Source organism: Prionailurus viverrinus, chromosome A3 (assembly GCF_022837055.1).
Source record: "Prionailurus viverrinus isolate Anna chromosome A3, UM_Priviv_1.0, whole genome shotgun sequence".
In the NCBI taxonomy this organism is placed as follows: Eukaryota; Metazoa; Chordata; class Mammalia; order Carnivora; family Felidae; genus Prionailurus; species Prionailurus viverrinus.
In genome coordinates, this window is record NC_062563.1 from 119,677,470 (window position 1) to 119,691,866 (window position 14,397).

General features: G+C 45.5%; 1 protein-coding gene across 3 annotated transcripts in view; it reads right to left on the reverse strand.

Annotated features, from left to right (window-relative positions):
- The window catches only part of DPYSL5 (dihydropyrimidinase like 5), a 102,160-nt gene that overhangs the window by 49,995 nt on the left and 37,768 nt on the right, over window positions 1-14,397 (reverse strand). For all 3 annotated transcript variants that reach the window (XM_047852953.1, XM_047852951.1, XM_047852952.1), the window contains one exon: window positions 6,426-6,690. In XM_047852953.1, coding sequence (XP_047708909.1) covers window positions 6,426-6,686 — 261 coding nt within the window. In that variant the 5' untranslated portion in view covers window positions 6,687-6,690. The remainder of the gene's footprint in view (window positions 1-6,425; window positions 6,691-14,397) is intronic.

A 14,397-nucleotide genomic window follows, 5' to 3' on the forward strand; every position in this document is an offset into this window, starting at 1 on the left:
ATCTCACAGTCTGTGAGTTCGAGCCCCGCATCAGGCTCTGTGCTGACAGCTCAGAGCCTGGGGCCTGTTTTGGATTCTCTGTCTCCCTCTCTCTCTCTGCTCCTCCCGTGCTCACACTCTCTCTCTCAAAAATAATAAAATAAAAGATTAAAAAAAAAATACTGATGGAGGAAGAGGCAGACCTAGAGGCACGGATTTCACCGGTCTGGCATGGGCCCTGGGTACTGGTGTCGTAAAAAATTCCCCGAGTTGTTCTACTGTAATTTGTTTCTAAGGGTTGAAAACCACTGGCCAAGATGGTGGTGCTTAATATATTTTCGGAGAAGTGGGAAAGCAGAAAAGGCATCTAGAAGCTTTTTCCGATTGCCCATGCCTGCCCCCTCTATCAACATCTTAGTGAAGGGGCTGTGCCTATAGCTTAAAAAGCCTGATTCTGATATTCCCACCTCGCTGCGGAGAGCCATTGGTGGGGTGGATCTCAAGACCCTGCGTTAACATTCTTCATTATGTAGCATTAGCTACACACAAGAGAATAAATATAACTTATAAGTAAGTTAAGGAGAATAACAATAAAAGACCTCATGACCCATCTGAAATCCTGGCCTTGCCTCCCCGCGGGAGACAAGCTCTTTCTTCAATGGGGTCTGCATTATTAACAAGCAGGTGGTCTTGGCGCTCCGCTTCCGGGAAACCTAGGTTCTGGGCCGGGGAGGGCAGGGCCCGCAGGTCGGGAGGGTGTGAGGAGGCGGGGAGGAGGATCAAGGGCCCGCTGTGCGCGTGGGATGCAGAGCCAGGGGTGCCAGGCAGCGCCTGCCACAGGGTCTGAAAGCAGGCGAAGCATTTGTTAAAGTGCTAGAGAAATCCCCTTAGACCCAGTACAATGGAGACCCAGATGCTCTCGAAAGAGCCAGGCTTTCAACTGTTTTGTTTTCCCAGCCCTGGCTGCTGCCGCCAAATTGACAGGCACGCAATAGCTTAGGGGGCGCAGAGTTCAAGGCCCCGCGGATCTGTCGGACAAGAACAAAAAGATGCAACTTGATCTCTCTTTCTCTCTAGGCTAATCACTTGGGTGAGCTTTTCCTTAGGATTATTATTCTATTATAAATCCAGATGCTTCAAGCCAATCAACTGCTACCTTTCTTAGAATGTACAAAGTAGGTCAGCGTTGGTCTATCAGGGTCCACGGCCTCTGAACGAGTGCCACAGGCCATGTGAATAATTAAATCGACATGTCCCTGGAGCAGCACTGCAACAGGAGAGCATTTTCTCTCCCTGGGAGATGGTCAGCGACTAGAAGAAAGAGGAAGCCCAAGTGTCCCCCTGTAGGAGCACCAAGGTGAAGGGGAAATCCAGGAATGGAGGGGTGGGAGTACTGGGGCAGGAAACCGGCTCTTGGGAGGCTGGGAGACTGTGGCAGAATTTTGGGCAGGGTCTATAGATGGGATCCAGGGAAGGCTGAGTCAGGGGCTACGTTAGGAAACAGATGCTCAATATAAGGGCTCGAGCACAAGGGCGTCAAGATCCAATCTTGCTTAGTATGGACATAACAAAGGGTTGGTTTGGGGGATGCTGGTAGCCAGCGTGGGTAGGATCTTTGGGTCTTTAAACACTGCACAACTAGGGCCTGACATGCACTGGGGGCCCTTAAATCACAGAGGGGCTTTTACGTGTTTTGCAGAGGCAGCTGCTCCCATGGATGAGAAGCCTGGAAAAGATCAGGAGTTACCCACCACCTTGCACAAAGATGCGTGTGCTGGGGTTTTCATCGGCTATAAAGAGCTAAAGGCTCTCAGGGGAAAACCTGCCACTCCTGGCTAATGAGGTCCCGGCAGATGACAATGTGAAAAATAAGACAAAGAAGGCCAGCCTGCCCTCTGAGAGGCTGGTAGACAGCGTGGTGACAGCATGGCATCTGACCTTAGACTGAAGGTCTCCCAAGTGGAGACAGGAGCCAGAAAGCTACAATTTTGGGCGCGACGCTCGAGCACACTACAGAATCGACCCCAGCAGGGACCCCGGTGGTAATCAGAGTCCTGTTGGTGGTAAATACTATGGCCTCTCTTATATTACAGCTGGGAGTATTCATTGTTACAATCAGTTGGGAAGATAATTTGGTGGCCTATCCTAAAGCTGAGCGCATGTACCCCTATGACCCAGCAATTCTACTCCTAGGAATGTGCTCGCTCGACAGATATGTGATCATACATTTGCTGAAAGATGTACAAGAACATTCACAGCAACGGTATTATTGGCATTGATAATGCCAATATGTGGTACATCAAACAATAAAGCAGTGAAAGTGAATAAGTTCAACATGAATGAATTTCACAAAAATAATACTGAGCAAAGGAAGCTAATGCAAAGGTACAAACCACTTAATTTTATTTATATAAACAGCCAGGACCAATCTATGGTGAATATACCTAAAATCATGGACTTCTATACTTTAGTTACTTACTTACTTACTTACTTACTTAACTGTATGATGTCTGAATTATATCTCAATTATGCTGTTGGGTTTTGTTTTGTTTTGTTTTTTTGGTTTCTATGATCTTTTTGTAAAAATTTATTTACTTTCAATTTACATCCAAGTTAGTTAACATATAGTGTAACAATGATTTCAGGAATAGAATTTAGTGATTCATCACTTACGTATAATACCCAGTGCTCATCCCAACAAGAGTCCTCCTTCAATGCCCCTTGCCCATTTAGCCCATCCACCCACCAACACCCCTCCAGCAACCCTCAGTTTGTTCTCTGTATTTAAAAATCTCTCATGATTTGTCTCTCTGTTTTTAATCTTATTTTTGCTTCCTTTCCCTTTTGTTCTTCTGTTTTGTATCTTAAATTCCACATAGGAGTGAAGTCACATGACATTTGCCTTTTTCTGACTAATTTCTCTTAGCATAATACCCTCTAGTTTCATCCATGTTGCTGCAAATGGCAAGGTTTCATTCTTTTTGGTTGCTGAGTAATACTCCATTATACACACACACACACACACACACACACACACACACATGCCACATCCACCACATCTTCTTTATCCCTTCATCAGTCGATGGACATTTGGGTTCTTTCCACACTTTGCCTATTGTTGATAGTGCTGCTATAAACATGGGGGTGCATGTGTCCCTTCGAAACAGCACACCTGTATCCCTTGGATAAATACCTAGTAGTGCAATTGCTGGGTCGTAGGGTAGCTCTATTTTTAATTTTTTGAGGAACTTCCATACTGTTTCCAGAGTGGCCGCGCCAGTTTGCATTCTCACCAGCAGTGCAAAAGAGATCCTCTTTCTCCGCATCCTCGCCAGCATCTGTTGTTGCCTGAGTTGTTTATTTTAGCTATTCTGACAGGTGTGAGGTGGTATCTCGTGGTTTTGATTTGTAGTTCCCTGATGATGAGTGATGTGGAGCATTTTTTCATGTGTCTGTTAGCCATCTGGATGTCTTCTTTGGAAAAGTGTCTATTCATGTCTTTTGCCCATTTCTTCACTAGATTGTTTTTTGGGTGTTGTGTTTGGTGAGTTCTTTATAGATTTTGGATACTAACCCTTGATTTGCTATGTCATTTCAAACATCTTCTCCCATTCTGTCAGTTGCCTTTTAGTTTTGCTGATTGTTTCCTTCACTGTACAGAAGCTTTTTATCTTGAGGCCCCAGTAGTTCATTTTTGCTTTTGTTTCCCTTGCCTCCAGAGACACGTTCCGTAAGAAGTTGCTGTGGCTGAGGTCAAAGAGGTTGTCGCCTGTTTTCTCCTCTAAGATTTTGATGGTGTCCTGTCTTACGCTCAGGTCTTTTGTCCATTTTAAGTTTATTTTTGTGTATGGTGTAACAAAGTGGTCCAGGTTCATTCTCCATGTCGCTCTCCAGTTTTCCCAACACCTTTTGCTGAACAGATTGTCTTTTTTCCATTGGATATTCTTTCCTGCTTTGTCAAAGATTGATTGGCCATGTTTGTGGGTCTATTTCTGGGTTCTCTATTCTATTCCACTGATCTGTGTGTCTGTTTTTGTGCCCTTACCATACTGTCTTGATGATTACGTCTTTGTAGTATGTCTTGAAGCCTGGAATTGTGATGTCTGCTTTGGTTTTCTTTTTCAGGATTGCTTTGGCTATTCGGGGTCTTTTCTGATTCCATACCAATTTTAGGACTATTTGTTCTAGCTCTGTGAAGAATGCTGGTGTTACTTTGATAGGGATTGCTAAGCTGTTTGTTTTTTTTTTTTCAAACAATGGTATAAAAAGTCAGGATAGTGGTTATCCTTGGTAAGTAGTGACTGGGAGGGGGCATAAGGAGGGGCACTTTGGTGCTGGTAAAATCTGGTTTCTCAATATGGGTGCTGATTACAAGGGTGTGTTCAGTTGTGACAATTCTGTATACTTACAATTTGCATACTTTTCTGTATATATGCTCTGCTTCAACAAAAATAACAGTACAATGACCATAAACCAAACAGGCCTGGCCTGGCTCCAGTACTTGGGGATGGTGAAGTGGATGTGCTCACTCCCTTCAAAAAAGTCCTGCCACTCGTGTACCCTGCAGAAGTTGATGGGGCTGGGGCTCCCCATTTCCTCAGTGAAGCCTTACTCACAGGCCCTGGGGGAATTCTCAGAAGAGAAAGCAGGAAGGGTCTGCCTACTGCCTCTCTTCTCTGGGCTCTGCTAGAGTAGGCAGATTTGGCTCTGGATTCTGGAGTATTAGTCCTAAGCCCATCCTTGCCTTAGAACCGGCTGGGCTACGGCGACTGTGACTCCTCACAGCTCAGCTGTCCGGGGGTCTGGTCTGCTGCTCCTGCAGCAGGATGGGAACATATCTTCAGGGAGACCTTAGAGGCCAACTGCCCATAGAACTGTGACCCCAAGGCCAGCCTCTGCCTGCCCGAGCCAGACTCCTCAGGGGTGGGTTTGCAGAGCCTCATCAGTCACTGCCTAGCAGGAGCCTCTGAACCCCCAGGAAAATGGATCCTAAGGGGAGACACCTAAGCATGGGAGAAGGGCTCCCTGAGAAGCCCCGGTAGAGCAGAGGCAGCATTATAGGGTGGAGGGCCGTGGGGATTTGAGGCTGTGGGCCAAAGTAGGACAGAGGGCTGACTACAGTCCCCGGACCGGTAGCTAGTGGATCCCTTTTGCCCAGAGAGTGTTAGAGGCCAAGTCCTTTGTTAGGTCAGACAGTAGAAGAGGCTGCCTCCAGGGTCAGGGACTTGTGGTCCTTGAAATTGATTTAATTCTACATTTAAAAAAATCTTCAGGGGCACCCGGGTGGCTCAGTCAGTTGAGTGTCCGATTCTTGATTTTGGCTCAGATCATGATCTCCTGGTTCATGAGTGTGAACCCCACGTTGTGCTCTGTGCTGGTAGCACAGAGCCTTCTTGAAATTCTGTCTCTCTCTCTCTCTCTGCTCTTCCCCTTCTCTCTCTCTCTCTCTTTCTCTCTCTCAAAAATAAATAAATAAACATTTTTTTTTTTTTAAAAAGGTAAAAAACCTTCATAGGTAACTTTGATGTATAAGCACTGTTCACTTATTCAGTCAACAAACATTTACTGGGTAGTTATTCCGGTTTCTGGTCAGTTCCAGGATCTGGGAAAGCAGAGGAATATCATCAAGGCCATAAGGACCCCATAGTCTGGTGTTCAGGGAAAGGCTGGCATGTGACAGGTAATTACAATGCAGAGGAGTGACAGCAATAACAGAGGTTCGGGAGCACAGAAGGGTAAAAGAATCCACACGTGACTTTTTTTGCAAAATGTTAATTTCCTCCTAATTCATTTGGTTTTCGTATTCTGCATTCAGCACATACCACAGCTCTGGCTCAGCTCAATAACAGTAAATTTTGCCCATGACAACTCCCTCTAAAAGAGGCCCCACTACCAGGTTTTTTTTTTTTTCCAGCTGTTTTTAAAAATAATGAACAAGCTAGGAGAGATAATCCAAGATCGCTAGCCATGTTTGTTTCATAATTACTGCCATTAAAATCATCTAGAAGAAGCATATCTATTTTTCACAATCTTTGGGGAATTAATTTAGCTGATCATCCATAAAGGAGTTCTTCAGATCAATACCACACTCCCTGTCACATACATGCATAGCAACAAACACCAGCTATGATTCTCTTCTTCTTCTAGGTCTGCATTACATGATGTAACCATATAAAAATAAAAATCAGTTCCCGGCCTCGGCACACGGGTAAGTGATGTGATCGGTAAAACAGGCCTACATACCTCCTTTTCGGTAGCCATGGAGATCTATGACATCTAGCCTGGAATTTCCTATGTCAGCTGCCACAGTGGCCCCATGAGAGCACCCTCGTCCTTTTAGCAATACAGCAGGGGCATCCTGTTCACATGGGTCTAGTCTGGAGCAACCCCACAAACAGAAGAAACCGAAAGGGAAGGAACGCACCTTCAGCGAACAGGAACATTACCTTGGTCCCGTGGTAGAAGTCGTCCACGCATGTAGCGTTCATGAAGGTCTGATGGAAGTGGGTGCTGGTGTCAATGCCTCCAGGGATCACCAACTTCCCAGTGGCATCGATCACCTTGGCCCCTCCGGGGATCATGAGCTCACGGCCCACCTGCTGGATGATGCCATTCTCAATGTAGACGTCAGCCTCGTGGGTGCAGTCATCGTTCACCACCTTGCCTCCCTTGATGAGAATCCTCACGCTGCCTGAATTGGCAAGCATGTTCCTATGGAGGGTGAAAGGGAGGCACCAGTCAAGGTCAAAGTCCCTTTTCACTGTAACCAAGGTCCCACTTCTTCCTATCAGAGTCCAAACCCCATGGGCAGAGTAAGTGAGCAGGGAGGGGGAGGAAGTTTCCCCATGGCCTGAGAACACGGGTCCTACAACCAGCTGGGGTCACAAGCCTCCCACTGACCTCATAGTGAGACTTATTGGGAATCACGACACAGTGGCAGTAAGGGTGCATCCGGGGCCCAAAGAAACATCAGTGTCTACCTTCCCAAAATGATGTGTAGGTTCTAAAGCATTTTCCCATCTACTGTGTTGTTTTAGTTCCAGAACAACCCAAGGAGTGGCATTTTACCAATCAGAAAGCTGAAACTGCTGAGTAAGGGATTTATGGCTTCTCAGTAGCCAAGTCAAACCACAGGTCTTGTGTAAACAGTGTCCCCACTGTACCATACGGTCCCAAAGGTATCAGGGACTCCTGGGGCGTGTCTCACAGAGCCAAATTCTCCAAGCCTCACAGTTGTTGAATCCGTGTCATTCTTCAGGTGGATTCGGCTCCAGCTGGCTCTCCCATGTCTGCCTCAAGGCCACTACTACCACAGTAAGCTCCACAGCTGGCTGCACATGAATAAGCTCATTGGCAGAGCCTTTGCAAAGCACCTGCACTAAAGCTCCACCCCCAGAGATTCAGCTTTATGTGCTCCAGACTGGGTCCCCCAGAACCACTATTTGAAAAAAAGATTGTGGGGCGGGGGGGCGCCTGGGTGGCTCACTTGGTTACGTGTCTGACTCTTGGTTTTGGCTCAGGTCATTATCTCACGGTTCTCAAGTTCGAGCCCTGCATCGGCCTGTGCACTGACAGTGCAGAGCCTGATTGGGATTCTCTGTCTCTCTCTCTCTCTCTGCCCCTCCCCTGCTCGCTCTCTCTCTCTCTCTCTCTCTCTCTAAATAAATAAACTTATAAAAAAATTTTAGGGACGCCTGGGTGGCTCAGTTGGTGAAGCGTTGGACTTTGCTTCAGGTCATGATCTCCTGGTTTGTGGATTTGAGCCCCACATCGGGCCCTCTGCAGTCAGCAGAGCCGGCTTCAGATTCTCTGTCCCCCTCTCTCTCTGCCTCTCCCCCATTCGCGCTGTCTCAGTCTCTCTCAAAATGTTTATTTATTTATTTTGAGAGAGAGAGAGAGCGAGTGAGCAGGGGAGGGAAGGGCAGAGAGAGAGGGAATCCCAAGCAGGCTCCGCACTGTCAGCGCAGAGACCAATGTGGGGCTCAACTCATGAACCCTGAGATCATGACCTGAGCCGAAACCAAGAGTCAGATGCTCAACTGACTGAGCCACCCAGGCACCCCTGGAACCACTATTTTTAAAAGCTAGAGAACTTTACCATATGCTTAAAGAAGAATTAATGCCAATCTCTTCCAGAAAACAGAAGAGAAGGAAATGTTCCCAACTCATTTTATGAAACCAGTATTCCTCAGATACCAAAGCCAGACAAAGACAGTGCCAAAAAAAGAAAACTATAGGGTAATATCCCTCATGAATATACATTAAAAAGTTCTTAACAAGGGGCGCCTGGGTGGCTCAGTCGGTTGAGCATCAGACTTTGGCCCAGGTCATGATCTTGCAGCGCATGAGTTAGAGCCCTGCATTGGGCTGTCAGTTCTGAGCCTGCTTCAGATCCTCTCTCCCCCTTTCTCTGCCCCTCCCCCTGCTCACACTCTTGTTTCTCAAAAAAAAAAAAAAAAAAAAAAGTTCTTAACAAAATATTAGCAAGTAGAATTCAGCAATGTGTAAATAGAATTCTACACCATGTAAATGGGATTTATTCCAGGGATGCAATGTTGGCTCAATATTTGAAAATTCAATCAATGTAATCCACCATATTAACAGGCTAAAGAAGAAAAATCACATAATCATATCATTTGATGCAGAAAAAAACATATGACAAAATTCAACATCCATTCGTGATAAAAACTCTCAGAAAAGTAGGAATAAAAGTTAACTTCCTAAATTTAATAAAGAACACCTGTGAAAAACCTATAGCTAACATAAGACTTAATGATTAAAAACTGAATGCTTCGGGTGCCTGAGTGGCTCAGTCGGTTGAGCATCCAGCTCTTTATTTTGGCTCAGGTCATGATCTCACAGTTCGTGGGTTTGGGCCCTACGTTGGGCTCCGTACTGACAAGCTCAGAGCCTGCTTGGAGTTCTCTCTCTCCCCCTTTATCTGCCCCTCCTTGCTCATGCTCTCTCTCTCAAAAATAAATAAACATTAAAAAGAAAAAAAAAAAAGGTTGAATGCTTTCCACCTATAATTGGAAATAAGGCGAGGGTGTCCACTGGAAATAAGGCGAGCAGTCCACTATCACTGCTAGTCAATAAAGGGAATTCTAGCCAGCACTATAAACGAATTAAATGAAATCGAAATAGAAATATATTTCATATAGATCAAAAAAGAAAAAATAAAACACTCTCTATATGTAGATGACATGATGGTCTATGTAAAAAATACCAAAGAATCTACAAAAAAAAAAAACAACAACAAATCTCCTAGGGGGTGCCTGTGTGGCTCAGTCGGTTGAGCATCTGACTCTTGGTTTCTGCTCAGGTAGTTAGTGATCCTGGGGTTGTGGGATCAAGCCCCACATCAGGCTCCATGCTCAGCATAGAGGTTCTCTTTCTTAAGGTTCTCTTTCTCTCTCCCTTTGCCCCTTTTGCCTGTTCGTGCTTTCTCTCTTAAAAAAAAACCCACAAAACACTCCTAGTACAAGTGAGTTCAGCAAGAATGCAAGATAAAAGACCAAGATAAGAAGTTAGTTTTTCGATATACTAGCAATGAACACATATACATGATGCAAAAAACTTTAAATGCATAGGCATAAATCTAAGAAAACATATACAGGATTTGTCTGCTGAAAACCACAAAATGCTGATGAAAGAAATCAAAGATCTAAGTGAGTGGAGAGACATACCATGTTCATGGATCGGAATACCCAACATAGTAATATATCAATTTCCCCCTAATGGATATACATGTTTAATGTAGTTTGTATCTCAGCAAAAATATTTTGTAGATAGAGGCAAGCTTATTGTTAAAGTTTATGTGAAATGACAAAGCTAAAATAATTTTGACAAAGATGAATAAAGTGGGAAGGATCGGTCTACCTGATTTCAAGACTTACTACATTGCTACAGTAATCAAGACTTTGTGATATGAATGGAGGGATAGACACAAAGATCAGTGGAACAGAATAAAGACCCAGAAATATCCCCATGCAAGTATGGTCAACCGATTTCTGACAAAGTTACAAAAAAGCAATTTGATGGCGGTGGGGGGGGAAAGATAGTCTTTTTAACAAATGGTATTGGAGCAATTGGATATCCATAGACAAAAAATAAACCTTGGCTTAAATCTCAAATCTTATAAAAAAATCAACTCAGAATGGAACATACACTGAGTGGCCACGTTTGACCACTAACCATTCTCTTCCTCTTGGAACTCCCTTCCATTAGCATTAAATGTGGCCATGCAGTGGAGGGGAATAGGGACCACAAGGAGATCTTGACCAGTTTTGGAGATGAACAAGTCTTTGATAAATGGTGGTTGAAGGCAAGTTTGTGGGAATTTGTCAATTCTTTGTGAATAAAAGAAGCCATAAAATGGGCTGAGGAATATGGCTGAGGTAAGATACCAATTTAGGACAGAGAAGACCCAAGATTTTTCAAGCAGCTAGGAAAGAGTCAAAGGAAAGACTGAAGTTCTAGGAGAATAAGAGATTATTTGTGATGTAAGGTCTTACAGCATGGGAAGAATGACGGCCGTCATCAATGGAAGCCAGGTCCCTGTCAACTAACATAGTTTATTTTATTTGATCCTTCCAACAAATCTGTGAGGAAGCTATTATCATGCCCATCCACAGAAGAGGAAACAGACTCAAGAAAGGCTGAGTTCAAGGCTCAAAGGAAGAAGATATGTGAAGATGCAGAAGAGGTAAGAATATACAGCTGTTCTCTCTGTACATCTGGAGGCAGGAGCTCCTGGGAGCATCGAGGAGCAAGAGGCTGTGAGCAGAGTGGGGGATGTACGGGGGAGCCACTGTGGGGCTGGAGGCGTGAAGGGGGAGGTACACAGGGGAAGGGGTCAGTGCTCAGACAGCTGCGGTCACGGTGAGCGAATCAGAATTCCATCCAGGGAGCCCACTTTGGTTGGATCTACAACTCTCCTGACCCTTAGGTATCTGAACAGAAATGCTTTTCATTTAGGCCTAGAAAATATAGGACAAAGTTTGGCCAGGGGGACGGAGACCTCGCCATTGCAGGGTCTCCCCAAGGCTCAGATGAAGCCCACCTTTCTACTTGGTAAACTTCTCATTCCTTGGGACCCAATTCAATTGTCCCCCTTTCTGAGAAGACTTCCTGACTCCCTGCCCCTTCACAGACTTCATGGCCTTGGAGTCTATCTGCATCTGTGAACTAAGGTCCTCCAAGTCAACAGTATAATCAACGATCATTGTTTCTGTTCCCTCCTCATCCCCAGCCTCCTGTATACGATACTCAGAACCAGTGAACAAGTGAATGAATGGCCTTGCTACACTTGTTGCACCCCCAACATGATCAGGTGGTTTAAAGCAGTGAATGGTAGGCTGTTCCATATTTGTTTCCTGGGATATCTGGCAACTCTACGTTCAGGATAATGCTCAGCTTTTGTCACTTTTCCAATACAGCAAAAACCTGTGGACAGAGCCAGGGCACCAACAGATGTCCTCTTCTTCTTGCCATTTCATTTGCCTGCCACCAGATAAGTTGTGGGGAAGCTGTGTCCCAGGATGAAAAGGCTTTAGAACCTGTTGAAGGAATACCTCTTGAAAGGAGGTAAGTCAGCTATCTGGAGATCTTAGCCTGCTCTCCTAGATACACTTGATTAAGCAGTTTGTTTTTGTCAAGATGACCAGTCTGGAGTGCCTGGAATCTCAACACCAAGAAAGTTTACTGTGCTTATTCACAGCGTCAACCACCAGGCTCTCCTGCTGTTAGGAGGGGCTGGCCCTTTGGGGGGCTGCTGCTGGGGTGGTGCTGGGGAACAACACAGGTGGTGGGAGTGGACCACAACAGCTGTTTCCCGGGAACATCTGCTCCCCACCAGGTATCATTACAAGCTCTGGGGAGAAGGGGCCCCTCTCCTAGTGAGGAAGGTACTGGGCAGAGAGGCGGTAGTGAGATGAGAAAATGGGACTGGAGAGATGGGAAAATGGGACCATCACGGCCACAAGCTTATTGCCTGAAGTTGGGAGGAAGCTGAATATTATTTCAGATCTTTTGTCCTAAAACCTGAAAACTGGAGTTTTAATTTAATATGCAACTGGGAAATGAGTTTGTTCTCAGGTGATGGACATAAGCACTCTGGCCAAAGGAAGCCCGGAGAGCCTAAGAGATGCAATCTCCCTCTCTCTCATTACGAAGTCAAGGCCAAGTGTGACCACGAAAGAAGAGACGCACCTTCTCAGTTTGCACTAGAAGAGGGAAGTGGTGGTGGTGGTAGGGGTGGCCGAAAGAAGACACCCCCCCGCCCCAGCCCTCTGTGCAAATATATAATCCTCACCTTTTAAAGCTACTTTAGGGCAAGAGGAAAAGTAGGAATATTTATGCTGGCAACTTGTTTATGTCAGTGTTGTAAATGAGAATATTGACTTGCTTATTAATCTAGAACACATACTTCAGAGTATACACCTGGAGGGTCGGGACTTTGAAGGGCGATGCGATAATAAATTACTGGGGATTCTTGTCCTAGCTTTGATGCTGTTGTCAAAAGCCAAGGGTATCTTCTTCAAGAGAAACGAGAGCAATAGCTCTTGGTAAGCTAACACCCCGTGTCTGGCATTTTCCATGCATTCAACCACGGGGCAACCCTGAGAAGTGGGAACGAGGCAGGAACATTAGCCCCATCTTAAGAGGAGGAAACACAAGTTTTGGAAATTAAAGGCCACACCACTCCAGGAGAAGGATCGGGTTCATAGTCAGGTCTACCTGAGTTTAAAGAAAAGTCATTAGAGTTCGCTCTGGATAGAAGAGTTACAGGCGATTCTTATGTTATTTATAGTTTTCTGTACTTTCAAACTATATACAATAAACTTGGGTTACCTTTCATAACCTGAGAAGTTATGTTGAGAAGGTTTTTTTTTTTTTTTTTAAAGCTAAAAAGAAGCCAGAGGCATCCAATGTGACCCTTCATTCCGGTGGAGGGCTCAGTTCCTCCCGATGCCTCCTTTATGGGAGGAGCGGATAGAGCTACTACCAATTGTAACACTCAATCCTTTCTCTAGAACCCTTGGGTTGGGTCCCCGACCCGACCCGTCTTTTCATCTTCCTTGTAGAAATCCATGAAGGTTAACCCAGCTCTGAAGGGACTGGATTCCCAGGATACCTTTAGAGGGAACTCATTCTCAGAACGTAGAGGACCCTGTTAATAATGTTAAAAATTAGTGCACACCTCCTGTACACTGGGCCCTCACCAAACCTGTCACACACATGATCTTATCTGATCCTTACAACGCTCTGACGTAGATACCATTATTGCCCCATTACTGCCACAGAGATGGCTGAGGTTTAGAAAGTTAAAGAAACCTCCTCAAGGTCACATAGCTAACTTGTAACAAAGCAGGGATTGAAAGCCAGACACTTGTCTAGAGCTGTTGTGGACCGAAAGTTTGTGTCCTTCCAAAATTCATACGCTAAAGCCCTAACCTCCAGTGTGGCTGCGTTTGGAGATGAGCCCCTGAGCAAAATTTTAAGGCTAAAGGAGGTCATAAGGTGCCGTCCTGATCCCACAAGGTTAGTAGAAGAGACACCAGAGGGCTGAGTCCCCAACCCACCACCCCCATGTGCTTTGCATAAGCGCTGAAAAAAGGCCCTGTAAGAAAGGAGCTGTCTACCAGCGAGGAAGAGAGTTCTCACCAGAAACCTACCACACTGACACCCTCATCTTAGACTTCCAGCCTCAGAACTGTGAGAAAATAAATTTCATTGTATAAGCCCTGCAGTCTGTGGTATTTTGTTGTGGCAGCCTGAGCAGACTAACACAAGAGCCGACATCCCCGGCCATGCACCATATGCCAACATGGAGGCCGTGCGACCCAGAGCCTGGATCTCAAGCCGCCTGGTGGAGTCATTTCGGTGGATGCTCTGAGCTCCTTCCCCCACCCTCTGGCAGACTTTCGGCTTCAGACTAGGGACTGCTGTCATCAGAACTGCCTGCGGGCCTTCAGCCTTTTGGGGCGACTGAGGCCTCAGAACACTCTAGGGCTGTGCTGTTGTGTTTGGATAATATCATAGCACGGTTCCTTAGTATACTCACTCCCTGTCCGTGATGCTTTCGGACATTGTCTTCTTAAAATGAACATTTGTGTGCACTAAAATACTCTAATTGGGGCACCTAGGTGGCTCAGTTGGTTAAGGTCTGACTCTTGGTTTCGGCTCAGGCCAGGATCTCACGGTTCCGTGAGTTCGAGCCCCATGTTGGGCTCCACACTGAGGGTGCTTAGGATTCTCTCTCTGCCTCTCTCTTTCTCAAAATAAATAAACTTTAAAAAAATACTCTAATTTCATTCTCTCTAGTGGGTGAGAGAGACACAAATTGTGTTACAGAGCAACTAAAGTGTAGAGGATATACTTCTTGTCTAAAAACCTGAAAATAGGGGCGCCTGGGTG